We start from the raw sequence: 18,722 nt of genomic DNA, 5'->3' as shown, positions 1-18,722 counted from the left end.
TATGAATGGAAATGAGTATGCCGGTCCTATTTATACCCGGATGCCGGGGGTGTGGCCCGGCATGTAAATCCCCCCCCCCCAAAACAATATAATTAAAAAACACTCTAAGTATTGTAAATACATGATATATACTTAAAATAACTGTGTAAGTAGTAAAGCAATACAAACGCCAATGGGCGTTTTAAGTTTAGAAAGATTGTGAGTCACCCCTTCCTTGCCTCACAGTGGTTTGGTCCACCGCGCACGTCACACTTGTGTGTGTACAAGTCCGGCGGTGCCAGCAGGAGAGAACAGTTCTTCAGACCAGTGTTGCTACTTTTATACTTTTGCGGCGGGTTAAATCGGAGCTCCCCTGGTAAAATTCGCATTCCAGGGGCTAAATATCACATTATTTGGGGTCGATTCAACCCTAAATAACGTGATATTTAGCCCCTGGAATGCGAATTTTACCAGGGGAGCTCCGATTCAACCCGCGGCATTTTTATTCAAAAACATTGGATGAAGTGGTTATTTTCTCTTTAATACAGTCGATGCTGAGTAATTAATCATAACAACAACAACAAAAAAAATGATGATAACTGGTATATTTTTTCCGCTATGTTCGCCATTATAATGTTACCTAGCTTGTTTGGGAGCTTGTTTATGATAGCTTATTGGATACTAAGTCACCCACACCAACTACAACTAACATTGTGATAAGCATATGTGTGGAGTTATGTGACTGAACACCGTTTAGAAATACTAACATTAGCTTCGAAACTATCAACAATGTTCAAATGTTGACTACTGTAGAATCTCAGTCAGTGATTGGTTGGTATGATGTCCGCTGTGGTCTTCTCGCTGAAAGGACGTGTTATTTTTTTTCCTCACACTGTTTCGAAGAATGGATGGATGGATGTGTTCAAATCAATTCTCCTGCTCACGACTGCTCTTCACAATAGTTAAGTGTTAATTTCACGACCAACAAGTGAGGCCTGATATAAATAACCCACTTGCTCTTCATTACTGTACAGCTCCGCGAACTGTTGTGGGCGGGAGTAAAGGTTGATTTATACTTCTGCGTCGGACCTGCGCCGTAGGATATGCGTCTGTTTTCATTTATACTTCTGCGTCGTTGTCCACGTCGACGTGCATGCTGACCACTAGTGGGCAGTGTCCGTGGTCATGTTGAGTATCAAGGCAAAAGCCGAAGAAGAAGCAGCTTGTCATGTACGTTGTCCTAGAAGCTTACAAATAGAAGCGGCAAATAGGTAACGACTTTTGTTGCAGTATGACTGCATGGGTCTCCTGAAACAGCATTTTTTCATTCCTATGGAAGCTGAAAACGCTTGCTCTTCTTTGATTGCTCCGCGTCAGTTTTTTAACCTGAGGGAGGGGTTCTAGCAGACCAATCACAGCGCTTGCAGTCCGCGTAAAATTGACGCGGTGCATGTCGAAGAGGTGCACGTCGGGCTACGTCGTAGGCTACACGTGCTACACACAGCCTACGCCGTACACTCCATGCAGAAGTATAAATCAGCCTTAACGGAAAGGAATCGGCGGCAAATTTGAATCTGCTTCGCGAATGCTCGTACACGCCCCCGCACGCACGCACATACACACACACACACACAAAGCTACGCATTTGCAACTCGATTTGGAAAAACATAAAATGTACATATATGAATAATAGATGTGTTTATGAAATTTAGGGGAGAATAAGTCAATGCCAAATAAAGATCAAAATGAGCGTATTTGCAAGACAAGGTTAAAATATTAGTAAAATAAACAATGAATATAGTACACGCAGGCCTACTGTATGTACAAATACTATAATTGAACCTTAAAAAACTCACTATAAACAACACATTCTCTTAAATGGTAAGAAAAACATGTTGAATGACTGCTGATTTCTCATTGGTTTCCTTTTTTCAATTTTTACAGAAAAAAATTGTAAAATATTAATCAACATTTTATGTAAAATTACACATTATTCTGTAAAAATATAGAAAATTTCTTTTTAAAAAACAGAAATTTGATGTAATACTAAAATACATGCAATTCCCTGTAAATTTAATAGTGGAAATTAAAATACAGCAAACATCTGTAAAACAACAGGTGTTTCATTGTATAATGACAAAACGAGAGAGAGAGAGAAAAAAAAAACAGACCGTTACCTGTAAATTTACATTTATTTTTAACAGTGTAATACTAAAATACATGCAATTCCCTGTAAATTTAATAGTGGAAATTAAAATACAGCAAACATCTGTAAAACAACAGGGGTTTCATTGTATAATGACAAAACGAGAGAGAGAAAAAAAAAACAGACCGTTACCTGTAAATTTACATTTATTTTTAACAGTGTATGCGATCATCAGAGGTCTAACGTACTAAAGTCTATGCATGAATACTGTTGGTCTGCTGTTTTCTTTGTTTTCTTGTGTTGCAGGTATGTGTATATGCCATGACGGCTCATAAGCAGCACCTGGTGTAAAGCATCACCTCAGATATCCATGAACAGCCTTCATAACGACAGAGTCATCTGAGCAACTTGGAACAGACATGGAAATGCATTGGAAATGGACCCTAAGGGGAACAGACTCCATAGCTATTCAGGCGCCATGGACTTTTAGGACATCCATGCTTATGTTACATGGTTTTCTGTGTCATCATGTAGTTTATACAACATGTTACCACCCTGCATTGTATATGTGTGTCAGCAGTTTCTCAAGTAAAAGATCAACACTTATGTAAATGTAAATGGACATGACACAGAATAATATGTATGTGCCTGTAACTGTTACAAGTTGCATGACTGGAAGTTGGGACTTATGTTAACAAACATAGGTTATAGAAGGGATTTAAGAAGGTTTAAATTTGTATTATGTGAGTTATTAGAACTCTCAAAGGGGGGACTGTGGGATTACAAATTTAAGAATCTGTTTAAGATCTGTTGATCCTATGTCCTGACATAACATCACATGAAATACTAAGGTGAAGTACATTGTATTTAGCATTTTAAGGTAAAGACGATGACATCAGATGAATGATTCTGTTTAGCAAAGTTTCCAGCAAGAGTTTCCTGCCAGTTCCTGTTCTCTTTATTGTATATCTAATGAATCAGATTACTGAGATTCTCACCGTTTGTCGTTAATGGCTCTTGGAGCCCCTGTCCCATTCTTTGAATAGTTATGCTGATTGGATTAGGACTGGTGACACTCTACACTCTGGGGTGGGTTCCTATACCTCCCACACAGCAACATAGTGTGGCCCAGATCTGGCCCACATCTTGTACATATGGATTACACACGGACCAGATGTGGGCCAGATCTGGGCCGACACTATGTTGCTGTCAGGCCTGAATACTTCATTTGCATGCTTTGTTTAAGGTCATCAGCCAGGTGCTTAGTCTCTGTATATGTATGTATATAAACTACAATGTACACTGCCTTAGTTAGACTTGATGACTGCAGCGACCAACAGCATGTGTTCTCAATAAAGAATCTGCTGAAGATACATCCAAGTCTCCTGGTCTTTGCTTCTGAGATTTCCAGCAGTACATAGTTGTTAAAGACACCTAATATAAAGTGGGACCAAATATGCATGTAAATATATAAATGTTCATCTATATGAAAATGTAAATATTTATTTGAAATTATTACTTACTGCAGTGTCTCTAGTTTATAATGTGGAGAATTCTTTAGAGCAGTGAGCAGTTTACGTCCTGAATCTCCTATTTTATTCCCAGATAGATCCAGTTCTCTCAGGTGTGAGGGGTTTGATCTCAGAGCTGAAGCCAGAGCAGCACAATCTTCATCTGTGAGACCACAATAACTCAACCTGTAGAGAACAATGACACACTCTTCACTCTCTCAGTTCAGATCAGATCAGTTTAGCAGTGAATCCATTATTAAAGAGAAAGTACAAACTTAAAGCTCAAATTAATATGTTAAATCATTGAGATCTGAAATGTCACAGAGCACAAAACATGATCATGTGTGTGTGTGTGATTTTACAAAATTAAAAACAATAATTTAGAAAGTGTCAATGCAGAAAGATGATCGTGATGAACAGTAAGAATGAATCCAGCATATTCTTGATTTCTCAGTTGTGTTGAGCTCGAGTCTGTTTAAAGTCAAGAGACTGAAATGTTGATTGTGTTAAAGTGTGTATTTCAGTGTGACTCTCAGTCCTGCAGTATCATGTGACTGAGGAGCAGCTCATGTGTTCAATCATTTACAGCTCAATCAGCTGAACTCACAGCAGCAGAAAGAGGCTGAACACTTCAAATATACTTTACATTGTGATTCATGTGTGAGAGTCAAATATGATCTTACCACAGCATCTCCAGTTTACAGTGAGGATCCTGTAGTAGAGCAGACAGCAGATTCACTGAATTTCCTATTTTATTCTCAGACAGATTCAGTTCTCTCAGGTGTGAGGGGTTTGATCTCAGAGCTGAAGTCAGAGCAGCACAACCTTGATATGTGACTCCACAATCCCTCAACCTGTAGAGAACAATGACACACTCTTCACTCTCTCAGATCAGATCAGTTTAGCAGTAAATCCATTATTAAAGAGAAAATAAAAAAACTTAAGCTCAAATCAATGTGTGATAAATCATTGAGATCTAAAATGTCACAGAGCACAAAACATGATTGATGTGTGTGTGTGTGTGTGTGTGTGTGTGTGTGATTTTACAAAATTAAAAACAATACTTTAGAAAGTGTCAATGCAGAAAGATGAACGTGATGAACAGTAAGAATGAATCCAGCATGTTCTTGATTTCTCAGTTGTGTTGAGCTCGAGTCTGTTTAAAGTCAAGAGACTGAAATGTTGATTGTGTGAAAGTGTGTATTTCAGTGTGACTCTCAGTCCTGCAGTATCATGTGACTGAGGAGCAGCTCATGTGTTCAATCATTTACAGCTCAACCAGCTGAACTCACAGCAGCAGAATGAGGCTGAACACTTCAAATATACTTCACATTGTGATTCATGTGAGAGTCAATTATGATTTTACCGCAGTTTCTCCAGTTTACAGTGAGGATCCTTTAGTACATCAGACAGCAGATTCACTGCTTTTCTTATTTTATTCCTAGACAGATCCAGTTCTCTCAGGTGTGAGGGGTTTGATCTCAGACCTGAAGCCAGAGCAGCACAACCTTGATCTTTGATTCCACACTTACTGAACCTGTAGAGAACAATGACACACTCTTCACTCTCTCAGTTCAGATCAGGGGCCTCATTTATAAAAGTTTTCAGATTTATAAAATCACGCGTACGCCAGAACCTGCACAAAAATCCCTTTATAAATCCCAGTCAGCGGAAGATGTGTGTACGTGCATCTCCACCCCGACTCCTCCCCAAAATCACCATATATGGAGCTTACAACGCCTAGTTTTACTATTCATAACCTCATCTGCATATCATTTCCATGCATATTCTCATCCACGTGACACCATGTTAACATCGTCAAAGGTACAAGACATTGGAAAATATTAGATACAGACTATAAATGCCATTTGTGCCATACACTTTTTTAGAATAAATAGATCAAAATATCCATAAAAACAAAATTGTAGCTATAAAATACTTCTCAGATTTATAATAGAGTTGATTTATTCATTTCCACTGGCCAAATAGTATTTTAATTGTTTTAAACAAGTCAAATCAAATCAAATTTATACAGTTTTACTGATAAGCTAAACATATCTTTTAGGATGTTTATAGGTTATTTTTAGTGGAAACAGATAGTCCCACCTGTTTATTGCAGTGTAAATATACAATTGTCTGACTCAACCCGTTATTGACCCGTTATTGGTTGCCGCCCAGTTCCCTCCTTCTTTTCCCCTGTCTGGGTTTACTTTCTTTGTTTTGTTTTGTTTCTTTTTATGTAAATATTACTGCGAGTTGATTTGGTGTATGAGTTTTCCTACTGTATTATTGTAACTAAACACTTGTTGTTTGCCTTCAGAGTTTTTTTTTTATCATTTGCTTGCATTGGTATCGGACCGAAGTCAGGCCCCGACAGTTAATGTTATTCCCCATACCCTTAATCACGCCAGGGGAAGTAACAGTACTATTTTCAGCTCATGTGTTCAATCATTTACAGCTCAATCAGCTGAACTTACAGCAGCAGAAAGAGGCTGAACACTTCAAATATACTTTACATTGTGATTCATGTGTGAGAGTCAAATATGATCTTACCACAGTGTCTCCAGTTTACAGCGAGGATCCTCTAGTACATCAGAGAGAAGATTTACTGATTTTCCTATTGTATTCCCAGACAGATTCAGTTCTCTCAGGTGTGAGGGGTTTGATCTCAGAGCTGAAGTCAGAGCCAAACAACCTTCAGGTGTGACTCCACAATCCCACAACCTGTAGAGAACAATGACACACTCTTCACTCTCTCAGTTCAGATCAGATCAGTTCAGCAGTGAATCCATTATTAAAGAGAAAGTACAAACTTAAAGCGCAAATCGATATGTGCGATAAATAACTGAGATCTAAAATGTCACAGAGCACAAAACATGATGTGTGTGTGTGTGTGTGTGTGTGTGTGAGATTTTACAAAATTAAAAACAATACTTTAGAAAGTGTCAATGCAGAAAGATGAACGTGATGAACAGAGAGAATGAATCCAGCATGTTCTTCATTTCTCAGTTGTGTTGAGCTCGAGTCTGTTTAAAGTCAAGAGACTGAAATGTTGATTGTGTGAAAGTGTGTATTTCAGTGTGACTCTCATGTTACTGAAGAGCAGCTCATGTGATTATGGCAGGTCTAGTAAAGTTCTGATTGTATGTGGTTGGTTAGTCTGCTCATTGATCGCCCTATCAGTGGGCAGCGGAAGTGTATATAAACTGGCTGGTTAGATGGAATGGCATCACGAGTCACCGCCCCTTTCTTCCTGTCACGTTAGTCCCTATTCAGGTATGTTGTGTGATGTTGGCTGTAAATTGTAGCTAATTGTAAGGACTGAGGACGAACCAGACAAATGAATCTTTCAGATGATTCTTTCAAAACATAACTCCAGAGGCCCAAATCAAAATTGCAGGACCCAAGCTCAGAGAATGTAATTTTCGGCTCCAGTCCGTCTACAGAACAACCCCCTGCTAGGTAACTTTATGGCACACAGGCTTCCTGACTGAGGAGAAAGGTGAGTTTCTCTGAGTGACCTCTGAATGACATAGAAAAACCCACAGAGACACAAATAAACTGTATCAAATTGTTCCAAACAATTTGATACGGACTTATCAAACATCTTTCAACTGCATACATTTTATATCATGTCTACACATGCTACATGTGACCAGTTATGCTTTAGAACACCCACAACTCATGTAACTGTAACTATTGAATGATTGAATGAAAGTGTTTCTTTTTTGATATGTATTTAAATCTCTACTTTCCATTCAAATCATGGCTTGAATGAAATCTGTGTAAAATGTATCATATTCCATTTAATAGAAATCATGTCTAAACTGTACTCTCTGCCGAGACCGGCAATTCAAGAAGTCCCGAGATAACACCTAGTTTATGATCGGGGGAAAGAAAAGCCACCTTTGAAACAAGACTATACCTGATTGGCCAGAACTCCTCAAAGAGGTGGGACAAACACCTAAGGTAAATAGTCAGATCACTAAGAGTGGATCGTATGACTGGCATACAAAAAAAAAAAAAAGTGGGTCGCAGTAGGCAAGAGGTTGAGAAACCCTGCACTAGATTAACTATGGCAGACGTTAATCATCTAACTATGATTAACGTTAGATTGAGTTCATCAACACCCCCCAAAGCATCACAGTCCTATAGCTCATCCAAATGCATCTGCTTATTTGTGAGATCGCTCTTTTCTGCTTCTTCTTCACCTGTGTTTTGGCATGGAGATACTGCACTCATTCAGGAGATGCGTACTAGCGCCCCCTACTGTATAACAGTGAAAACACGGAAAGCCGGAAAAACTAGTCTCATAAAAGACAATAATTGCAGGGTAAAAAATAAATGGGAAATCCATAGCTAATTTGCAGCTTATATTTCATTTCAAAGAGACAAAGACTTTGTTTATTTTTATTGTCATTGTGATTTGTCATCCCTGTTATAGTATTATTTATGTAGTAAATAATAATAATAAAAAAAAAAAAAGACATTTTTTCACCATGTTTCGAAGTCCTCAGGTCCAAAAGAAATGTAAAAAGAATGCACAAACTGAAAACACTAAGTAATTTTGTGATTATTTCCATTTGTTATTTTCAAAAGAGAAATACTGACATGGATGTTTATGGTCATCTTTAATTCCAAAGGGTGAGATGGACTTTTGTTTGTCTTTATAATTATTTTTGTGCTGTATTTGTGCTTATTAGGTTATTGTGTAATTTCTCTTGCAGAAGGCAGCAATAAATAAACTTTAAAGAGTGTTTATGTGATTTTATACATTAGTAGTGTTGTGAAATTAATGAATGCATAATAATTGTGATAATCGTGAAACCGTGATTATTCCTCAGACTATAATCGTACCAACAAAATCTATAATCGTTGCATCCCTACGTGGGACTATCGTCCGGGGACGCTGTTGCTTTGCTTTGTGTGGTTTCATTTGTTTTTGATTTGTGTTTGTGATTGAAGTCTGCTGGTTTAATGGGTTTATTTTTCCTCTTCATTACAAAGAGTATTACCGTGTAAACATTTGTGAATGTTTTGTTTGTTATTGTATTTTTCTCCTTTTTTTGTCTTGTATTGGTTTATTGTTTAAGGATATTGTTTTTCTTTTGTTTGTGTGTTATATCAGTGCTTGATTGTGAATCTTGGTTAATGTGAGTTGTTTCTATTTCATTTTCTATTTTCTGTTTGTATTGTAATAAGTGATTTATTATTTTTTTCTCTTTTTTTTAAACTTTATATTAGTTTATTTGGTATTGTGTTAATTTCAGTATCTATAAGTTGATTTGTGGGTTATTGTGTGAGGGGGAAATCTTTATTTATTTTCATTTGTATTACTGTCTTTATGGAGTGACTGTTCTTGCCAGTGCTACTGTGACAATTCTGGGTTTAGTGCATAATCTAATTCTGTTTGTTACAGGAGCTGAGTGCCTAAGGCAGGGGTGGATTTCTGGTGGCGGTCCTCCTTCACGAGTGCTGTGCTGTGTGGTGCTGTGTGTACGTGTGCGTGAGTGTGTTTATGCACAGGTGTAAGGGAACAGTGATTTGCTGTGAACGTTGATTTACTTTGTGATTCCCTGTTGTCATGCCTCGGCTCCTGCACCCTGAAACCCAGATGTCCCTGATTACTCAGGTCGCTCTGCTTGTATTTTGTTAAACTGTTTAACCAATTCCTACATTTCTAATTTCGTATTTCGTAACTTTTTTTTTTTTGATTTAGTGATTGTTCTTCTTGTGTCTGTGCTTTTTTGTAAAATCTTTTATCTTTAATAAAATTCATATTTCTTTTTTTATATCTACATCTCCAGCCAATTCATTGTGAGCTAATCTGTGTTGCCTTAAAGGGAATTTATTTAGTACTGTCCCTGGTGAGATTCCAGGGTGGCGTAGTCGCTAGTTGTCAATTTTTAATCCCTCCGTGTTCCGCCACATGTTCAATCATCTACAGCTCAATCAGTTGAACTCACAGCAGCAGAAAGAGGCTGAACACTTCAAATATACTTTACATTGTGATTCATGTGTAAGAGTCAAATATGATCTTACCGCAGTTTCTCCAGTTTACAGTGAGGATTCTGTAGTACAAAATACAGCCGTTTCACTGATTTTCCTATTTTATTCCTAGACAGACTCAGTTCTCTCATGTGTGAGGGGTTTGATCTCAGAGCTGAAGCCAGAGCAGCACAACCTTCATCTGTGAGATCACAATCAAACAACCTGTAGAGAACAATGACACACTCTTCATCCTCAGTTCAGATCAGATCAGTTTAGAAAGTACTTTAGAAAGTGTCAGTGCAGAAACCGTCTCAGGTTATGTATGTAACCATGGTTCCCTGAGAACAGGGAAAGAGACACTGCGTTTGATTACGCATTGGGGAACGTCATCACGTGAACCGGTCTCTGAAAGCAATTATCAAATCTCACCAATCCTATTGGCCGGCGACAGCCTATGACATCATAGTAGACACGACCTGGAAGTATAAAAGGGGCGCCTAGAGAAGCAGTCAGTACCATATTGTCTGAAGGGACTGTTCAGCAGGCAGCCCTGATGCATGGCAGGTAACGCAGTGTCTCGTTCCCTGTTCTCAGGGAACCATGGTTACATACATAACCTGAGACATTCCCTTTCGAAAGGGAACTCAACACTGCATTTGATTATGCATTGGGGAACAATATACCCACGCCACCATGCTTGAGGGGAGTGCATGCCAAAACATGGCTAGACAAACGTCAGAACTAGCAGTTTCAACTGAAATGCCAGAACCACTCCCCCTACGGGTCATACATAGTGTAATGATGGGTCGACAGAATGTGGATCCATTTGCAGCTATTTTATTAAAAGAACTTACAGAATAGACAGGGCAAAGGCAGAGGCATAAACAGGGACAGGCAATGGTCGAGGCAGGCGGCAGACAAACAGAATCAGGGTACAGGCAAGGATCAGGGCAGGCAGCAAAACAATCACAGTCCAGGAAACAGGCAAAGATCAGGGTAGGCAGCAAAGGGTCGCAGGGAATAAACAGTCCAATCGGTAACAGGTAAACAGTCCACAGAAAAACGCTCAGAAATGATCACCAAGGCAAATCAAGACTTCGCGATGTGTGAGTGTGTGTGTGTGTCTTAAATAGTGTGAGTGTGATGCGGTGCAGGTGTGTGTGCAATCAGTCCCAGGAATGAGGGCCCATGGGAAACGTAGTCCGAATGAGAACTGATCAGTATTCCGGTGATGGCTCCCTCCGGTGGTCCGGAGGAAGGGCCGAGGGAGCCACATTCGTGACACATAGGCTGTCAGTGACAGCATTTCCTATGGCCAACAGCCCAAGCTATAAGCCTCAAACAGGCCTTCCACAGAAGGCCTACCAAGGCCGCTCAAAGGCTTCTAGGACCAAACTTCTTTTCCTTTGAAGAAAAGAGGGTACCTCTAAGGAAATGTAGCCAGGGGGCCTGAAGGAACCCTAGCCAGTCACTTGTCAGGGGAAAAAAGTCAACCCTGAATGCCACCAGGGAGGCCGACCTGGTCTAATTAAGGCAACCTAGTCTTGGCCAACAACCTGTCTGATCACAGAGTCTCAAATCACATTCTTCAGAGAAGATATCCAATAAGAGTGACTGCAAAGAGGCAGTAACCAACTCAGACCAGAGCGTAGAGATAGGCATCCCGGAGAGCAGGACTCAGCTTAGCGCTTTTTAACCCTTACTAATGAGGGGAGTAACACTCTGCTCAATGCTAGGATCTTCTCAGCGCTTGATTATTTGCACTGAGGAGGCTGTGCACTCTAAAGGAACCCAACACAGGGGAGTACATTCATCAGCCTAGGGGCTGATCCTCAATAGGGAGGCCTCAGAGAGGCCTTCAAACTCTGACCAGCTTAGGTAGATAAGTACTATGCAGGACAACCCTCAAATGAGGGGAGTACAGGGCTCAACCTAACAGATAAACTGTACTGTAGGCACAAAATCATGGAGGCCCAGGAAGGGGCCTGCAACATGACATAAATTCTACATCGCGTAGAAATACATCACAGCAGCCTTGCGAAAGGCCAAACATGTGAAACTACATGCTCAATCTGCTAAGGAACTCTTTTACCCAGATGTGTGGGGAAAAAAGCTTAAAGGGTGGCCTGTGAAGGCCACACACCTAGAACAGCTCGCTTGCTGATAAGCAAGATCCTACAAACATGGAACTCGTTCAGAATGAAATCGAGTCAAACTAGCAGATAAGACTGTAGAGTGCCCACATAACAGTCTACCTTAATACAATCCGACAAGCAGTGTACTCAGTAAAAACACTTTTTTACTCTTAAAGCAAGAGGAGTACAACATACACCATCACGCTCTGCAGGAGGCCCAAAAAAGGGCCTACGACTTCCAGAAAGACATGTAGCGTCAGCTCGTGGCAGTGTTCTAAGCTCTAGGGAGTCAAATATGACAACCAAACTCTCCAGTGAGGTTAACTAGTTTAACTCGACCTGAGCCACCATTCCACCAGGCAATGTACTCCGTATAAACACCTTTTACTCTTTAAGTAAGAGGAGTACAAACCTACGGCATCATGTTCTTGAAGCAGGCCCAAACGGAGCCTGCGACTCTGAAAGACACGTGGTGTCAGCTAGTGGCAGTTTCTAAGCTCTAAGGTAGCCATAAATTAGAACCAAACTATCCAGTGAGGTTAACTATTAGCTCAACCTGAGCTTGATTCTATTCAACACATTCCAACAGGCAATGTACTCAGTAAAACATTTTAAACTCTTTAAACAAGAGTACAAACCTACACCATCATGTTCTCGAAGGAGGCCCAAACAGGGCCTGCGACTCCAGAAAGACACGTGGTGTTAGTTAGTGGCAGTGTCTAAGCTCTAAGGGAGCCATATATGAGAACCAAACTATCCAGTGAGGTTAACTATTAAGCTCAACCTGAGCTAAACTCTATTCAACACATTCCAACAGGCAATGTACTCAATAAAACACTTTATACTCTTTAAGCAAGAGGAGTACAAACTACGCCAACATGCTCTGAAAGAAGCCCCAAACAGGGCCTACTACTCCAGAAGACATGGGCGTCAGCCAGTGGCAGTGTCTAAGCTCTAAGGGAGCCTAATCTGAGAACCAAACTATCAAGTGAGGTTACCTAGCTTAACTCAACCTGAGCTTAAAATCTACACATTCCAACAGGCAATGTACTCAGTAAAAACACTTTTTACCCTTACAGAAAGGGGAGCACAAAGAATATATGCTGCCATGCTTCTGAAGGAGGCCAAAAACCAGCCTACTACTTCAAATGATCACAGGCATAAACCTGTGGCAGTGCTAGTTCTAAGTGAGCAAAAACTCTGGCTAAACATCTACCAACAAAACTTGTGATACAACAAGCTATTGTGCCCTGAAGGAGGCCCAAAACAGAACCTTCTACTCCAAACACAATCAACATCTTGTGGCAGTGTTCAAACTCTAAAGGAAGCTACATCAGAACCAAACTGAATAGTGAGGTTCACTAAACAAACTCAACCTGAGCTATACATTCCAACAGGCCATATACTCAGTAAAAAACACTTTTTACACATACTAGTAAGGGGAGTAAAAACTTAGTCACCATGCTCTGAAGGAGGCCAGAACAAAGCCTACTACTACAGAAAACAGGTGCTAACCTGTGGCAGCAATAGTTATTGGGCTCACATTGTGTAGGGCAAAATAGAACTAGAGCATTAACAACCCTGAGAAACAGGGAGATGCTTCACTTTTCATTCATACTCCCCCGAAATTGTGAATTTCACGGGTGGGTGCTTTTTTACCAAAGACAGAGACATCTGTACTGAACACTAGGGAACAGGAGCTTAAAGAAAGCTAACACTGTTACACTCAAGCTTGAATCTTCATTCAATGGGCTCAGGGGAAAAGACTAAAAGTATAGAATGAAAAGCTCTAGAAAATTGGGGCCACAGCAACACTAGCATTTTCTTATTCACATAGTGAAAAAGGGGCCTACCACCTGAGACAACGGCACCAGGGAGACTTAGCAATAGTCTGCTACCTTAGCTGCTATCTATCTTGCACCTACACCAAAGGGGTAATGGGCCTTGGCCTGACAACTCTGATAAGAGGAGGCCAGAACTAGGAATACCTGACAAGGGAAGTAATAAAAAGGTGAAATGCTTTCAGTATATCACCTAAACCCTAGTTCTAGCCTAGGCCAGCTAAGCTGTGGGTATATAGGGCCACACATAAGCATAGATCTGCCTGGGGCTTAAACTGAGCCTCTAAAAACTCTCAATAGAGAGGAGGCAACTCTGAAATAACCTCTAAAGACATGAGCTCAGAGGAGCAAAGCTCAACCCAAGCCAAACAATGTCAGGCGGCCCCGGAGGCCGACACTAAACATAGATCTATCTGAAGTAAAGAGTGCTAATCTCTAATACAAACTCTAGCTATGACCAGAGGAGAAGCTACTCTACCATATGGTGGCTGTAAAGGCGGCCATTTTGTTTGCCAACACCAGAGATAAATCGTTCTAGCCAACCTAATGGAACCTCAGAGCCCTAAATTCCCCTTCTCTTTTTCTGACATGCCCAGGAAAAAACTATACAGGAAACTTAAGGTCAATATATTTTATATCATAAATATAGACCAAGCTCACCTTTCTGCAGCTCGAAGACTGGAGACTCCTCATCATGGAAGGGATGGAATCTATGGTACTTTTAAGCCTAAAAGAGCCTCTTCACTATCAAGCCAGAAGGTGAGCCATCAGAGAAATACTCATCATGGGCCCAGCCCTCAGCCTTACTGTGAGAAGCACCTGACCATGTTCAAAAAATGTTCCACTATTCAGGAGTTGGAAGAAGAGAGGAGAGGGTAGATGTAACTACCCTCATGGAGAGGAAATCAATTACTGACGCTGCTGGCGTCTGCGATTGATTACCTCCCTCAGATCCTGCTTCTTCTTCCTGGAGTCCTGCCTTCTCTAGGACCTGCTCCGAGGAGGAGGAGGTGCCCGAGAGGCAACACTGGACCTCTGGCCCTGTCTCCGATCCTCGAATCGGGACAGGCCAGGACCTCCTGTCTGTCTGGGCCCAGGATCAGATCTGTGCGGTATGCAGGTTTTAAACGCTGCGAGCGCGCCTTCGCCTCTCTGAACTTTCCCACCACCATATAGAGGTACCAAAAAGTTCAGAGGGCGAAACCGGCGCATCGAGAAGAAAGCCCTTTTCTTTCTCCCCGATGTCAGACATGTTCAGCCACAGGTGTCTCTCCGTGGCCACCATTGCTGCCATCGATCTACTAACCAAGGCAGCAGTTTGTTTAGTGGCCCTGAGAGCCAGATCCGTGGTGCGGCGTAGCTCTTCTACCGCCTCAGGGGACAGACCCTGCCCCTGATCCAGATCCTTCAGCAGATGTAAGGCCGCACCAGCCTGACCCGCTGCCGCGTATGCCCTGCCATTCAAGCGAGAAGTCACTTTAAGGGGCTTGGAAGGCAGGACCGGAGCTTTCAGTGTCGGAGCCCGCCCTATGACGAGATAGTTCGCAAACGTCTCATCAATAGGGGGCATCGACACATACCCATGTTGGCTCAATCCCTCAACATCAACGAAATTAGCCCGCTGATGCCGGCAAATACGAGCCGAGTATGGGTTCTTCCATGCCTTCTCAATCTCAACATGAAGATCAGGAAGGAATGGAAGGCTCACGGGGGCTGTTGTGTTATGGCCAGAAAGGAACTGCTCGTCAAGCCGTCCACATGCGGCCCCTTTCTTAACACGCTCCCAAGGCAGCTGCAGCCTGCCAGAAGCGCGCTCCATAACCTCAAGCAGCTCCGCATACGCAGGGCAGGGAGGCTTTGAAGTCTCAGCAGGCTCACCTGCTTCCTCCTCAATATCGCTGCTGGATCTTATGATGTCAATGAGAGGACATCATCATCATTCAGCAGCTCATCCTCATCAGCCACTGCGGGTTGAGAGAGGTTTACACCTCTCTCAAACTCCTCAGTGAGCTCCACCTGAGAGCTCCATGATTTCAGCCGCCGCTCTGCCTCAGCACGGGCGGGACCAGAACTACCAGGCACAGATGTTGGCCCTTCTTCCCTCGAGAAGAGGGCCAGACGAGAACGAAGAGTCCTAATAGACAGACTCTCACAATTCACACAGACAGCACCCTCAAGCACTGTCCGTGCGTGCTCCTCCCCCAGACAGAAAATGCACAGATTGTGTGTGTCACCGGGTGTCAGAAACCTGGGACACGGATCCACACACTTCCTGAAATGTTTGTCTCTTTTTAGACATAGTAATTCCTTACCAGATTCGAAGTAATCGCAATCTGACAAAAACAGTCGCTGAAGACGATGAGATACTGACTGCTTCTCTAGGTGCCCCTTTTATACTGCCGGGTCGCGTCTACTATGACGTCATAGGCTGTCACCGGCAAATAGGATTGGTGAGATTTGATAATTGCTTTCAGACTCCGGTTCATGTGATGACGTTCCCCAATGCATAATCAAACGCAGTGTTGAGTTCCCTTTCGAAAGGGAAATGAACGTGATGAACAGTGAGAATGAATCCAACATGTTCTTCATTTCTCAGTTGTGTTGAGCTCGAGTCTGTTTAAAGTCAAGAGACTGAAATGTTGATTGTGTGAAAGTGTGTATTTCAGTGTGACTCTCAGTCCTGCAGTATCATGTGACTGAGGAGCAGCTCATGTGTTCAATCATGTACAGCTCAATCAGCTGAACTCACAGCAGCAGAAAGAAGCTGAACACTTCAAATATACTTTACATTGTGATTCATGTGTGAGAGTCAAATATGATCTTACCACAATATCTCCAGTTTACAGTGAGGATATTTTAGTACATGAGACAGCAGATTCACTGAATCTCCTATTTTATTAAATGACAGATCCAGTTCTCTCAGGTGTGAAGGGTTTGATCTCAGAGCTGAAGCCAGAGCAGCACAACCTTCATATGTGATTCCACACTTACTCAACCTGTAGAGAACAATGACACACTCTTCACTCTCTCAGTTCAGATCAGATCAGTTTAGCAGTGAATCCATTATTAAAGAGAAAATACAAACTTAAAGTGCAAATCAATGTGTGATAAATAATAAAGATCTAAAATGTCACAGAGCACAAAACATGATGTGTGTGTGTGTGTATGTGTGAGAGAGATTTTACAAAATTAAAAACAATACTTTAGAAAGTGTCAATGCAGAAACATGATCGTGATGAACAGTAAGAATGAATCCAGCATGTTCTTCATTTCTCAGTTGTGTTGAGCTCGAGTCTGTTTAAAGTCAAGAGACTGAAATGTTGATTGTGTGAAAGTGTGTATTTCAGTGTGACTCTCAGTCCTGCAGTATCATGTGACTGAGGAGCAGCTCATGTGTTCAATCATTTACAGCTCAATCAGCTGAACTCACAGCAGCAGAAAGAGGCTGAACACTTCAAATATACTTTACATTGTGATTCATGTGTGAGAGTCAAATATGATCTTACCGCAGTATCTCCAGTTTGCAGTGAGGATCCTGTAGTACATGAGACAGCAGATTCACTGATTCTCCTATTTTATTTTTAGACAGACTCAGTTCTCTCAGGTGTGAGGGGTTTGATCTCAGAGCTGAAGCCAGAGCAGCACAACCTTCATCTGTGACTCTACAATCAAACAACCTGTAGAGAACAATGACACACTCTTCACTCTCTCAGTTCAGTTCAGATCGGTTTAGCAGTAAATCCATTATTAAAGAGAAAATACAAACTTAAAGCACAAATCAATATGTGTGATAAATAATAGAGACCTAAAATGTCACAGAGCACAAAACATGATATGTGTGTGTTTGTACCTACATAACTATATTTTGGGGACAATTTTGTACCCAGAAGTGATTAAAACCTGACAAAATCTCCAAAAACCTCCCTTTAGGGATGTCCTCATTTGTAAAACTGGTTTAAAACAAAGTAATTAAAGGTTTTTTAAAAATGTAAAAATGCAGAACGTTTTCTGTGATGGGTAGGTTTAGGGGTAGTGTAGGGGAATAGAATGTACAGTTATTACAGTATAAAAACCATTACGCATATGGAATGTCCCCATTTAGATAGCTAAGTAAACGTGTGTGTGTGTGTGTGTGTGTGTGTGAGTGTGAGAGAGAGAGAGAGAGAGTGAGAGATTTTACAAAATTAAAAACAATACTTTAGAAAGTGTCAATGCAGAAAGATGAACGTGATGAACAGTAAGAATGAATCCAGCATGTTCTTGATTTCTCAGTTGTGTTGAGCTCGAGTCTGTTTAAAGTCAAGAGACTGAAATGTTGATTGTGTGAAAGTGTGTATTTCAGTGTGACTCTCAGTCCTGCAGTATCATGTGACTGAGGAGCAGCTCATGTGTTCAATCATATACAGCTCAATCAGCTGAACTCACAGCAGCAGAAAGAGGCTGAACACTTCAAATATACTTTACACTGTGATTCATGTGTGAGAGTCAAATATGATCTTACCGTAGTATCTCCAGTTTACAGTGAGGATCCTTTAGTACATCAGACAGCTGATTTACAGAATTTCCTATTTTATTCAGTGTCAGATCTAGTTCTCTCAGGTTTGAGGGGTTTGATTTCAGAGCTGAAGTCAGAGCAGCACAACCTTCATCTGTGAGACCACAATCACTCAACCTGTAGAGAGATGAAAATCAAATAGCATAATAAATAGTTAAACATTATCAAAAAACCATCAAACAACTTTTAATTCCAATATAATTTAACAGTGTCAAATTCTTACCCAAGTTTCATGGTCAAATTCATACTAATCAAAAAGGTTAAGATTGAATTAAATTAATATTTATGTATTTATTAACTTTAAAACAAGGGTCTTCAACCGGGGGTCCACAGCGGTACTGCAGGGGTCCGATTATTAATGTTTGATCACAGATACTTTTTTGATCTCTTGAACACAATGGCCAATCAGAGGCGTTTCATTTAGTCAGAATCCACTCACTGCTCAAAACACTGGAGTTTTTGTTCAGAGCTGAGTTCTGCACGCTCACGAATCCTCTCATTAACAAAGACACGATGCAAGTAAGAGATTCATTATTCAGTGTAGACAACTTTATTGATATTAAT

The 18,722-nt window shown here is 41.0% G+C and overlaps 2 protein-coding genes across 24 annotated transcripts in view; both read right to left on the bottom strand.

Moving 5' to 3' along the window:
* The window catches only part of LOC127495725 (gastrula zinc finger protein XlCGF7.1-like), a 119,306-nt gene that overhangs the window by 22,962 nt on the left and 77,622 nt on the right, over positions 1-18,722 (bottom strand). The gene's annotated exons all lie outside the window — the stretch shown is intronic.
* LOC127495710 (NACHT, LRR and PYD domains-containing protein 12-like) overlaps positions 2,159-18,722 on the bottom strand; it is a 42,478-nt gene continuing 25,914 nt past the window's right edge. For all 12 annotated transcript variants that reach the window (XM_051862698.1, XM_051862699.1, XM_051862708.1 and 9 more), the window contains 9 exons: positions 18,105-18,275; positions 17,110-17,280; positions 16,429-16,599; positions 9,679-9,849; positions 6,190-6,360; positions 5,003-5,173; positions 4,320-4,490; positions 3,649-3,822; positions 2,159-3,559 (listed from right to left, as the gene is read on the bottom strand). In XM_051862698.1, coding sequence (XP_051718658.1) covers positions 3,550-3,559; positions 3,649-3,822; positions 4,320-4,490; positions 5,003-5,173; positions 6,190-6,360; positions 9,679-9,849; positions 16,429-16,599; positions 17,110-17,280; positions 18,105-18,275 — 1,381 coding nt within the window. In that variant the 3' untranslated portion in view covers positions 2,159-3,549. The remainder of the gene's footprint in view (positions 3,560-3,648; positions 3,823-4,319; positions 4,491-5,002; positions 5,174-6,189; positions 6,361-9,678; positions 9,850-16,428; positions 16,600-17,109; positions 17,281-18,104; positions 18,276-18,722) is intronic.

Source organism: Ctenopharyngodon idella, chromosome 15, assembly GCF_019924925.1.
Source record: "Ctenopharyngodon idella isolate HZGC_01 chromosome 15, HZGC01, whole genome shotgun sequence".
Taxonomy (NCBI): domain Eukaryota; kingdom Metazoa; phylum Chordata; class Actinopteri; order Cypriniformes; family Xenocyprididae; genus Ctenopharyngodon; species Ctenopharyngodon idella.
Note: the sequence above shows the minus strand (reverse complement) of the source record. Positions and strands in the feature narration are given on the sequence as shown.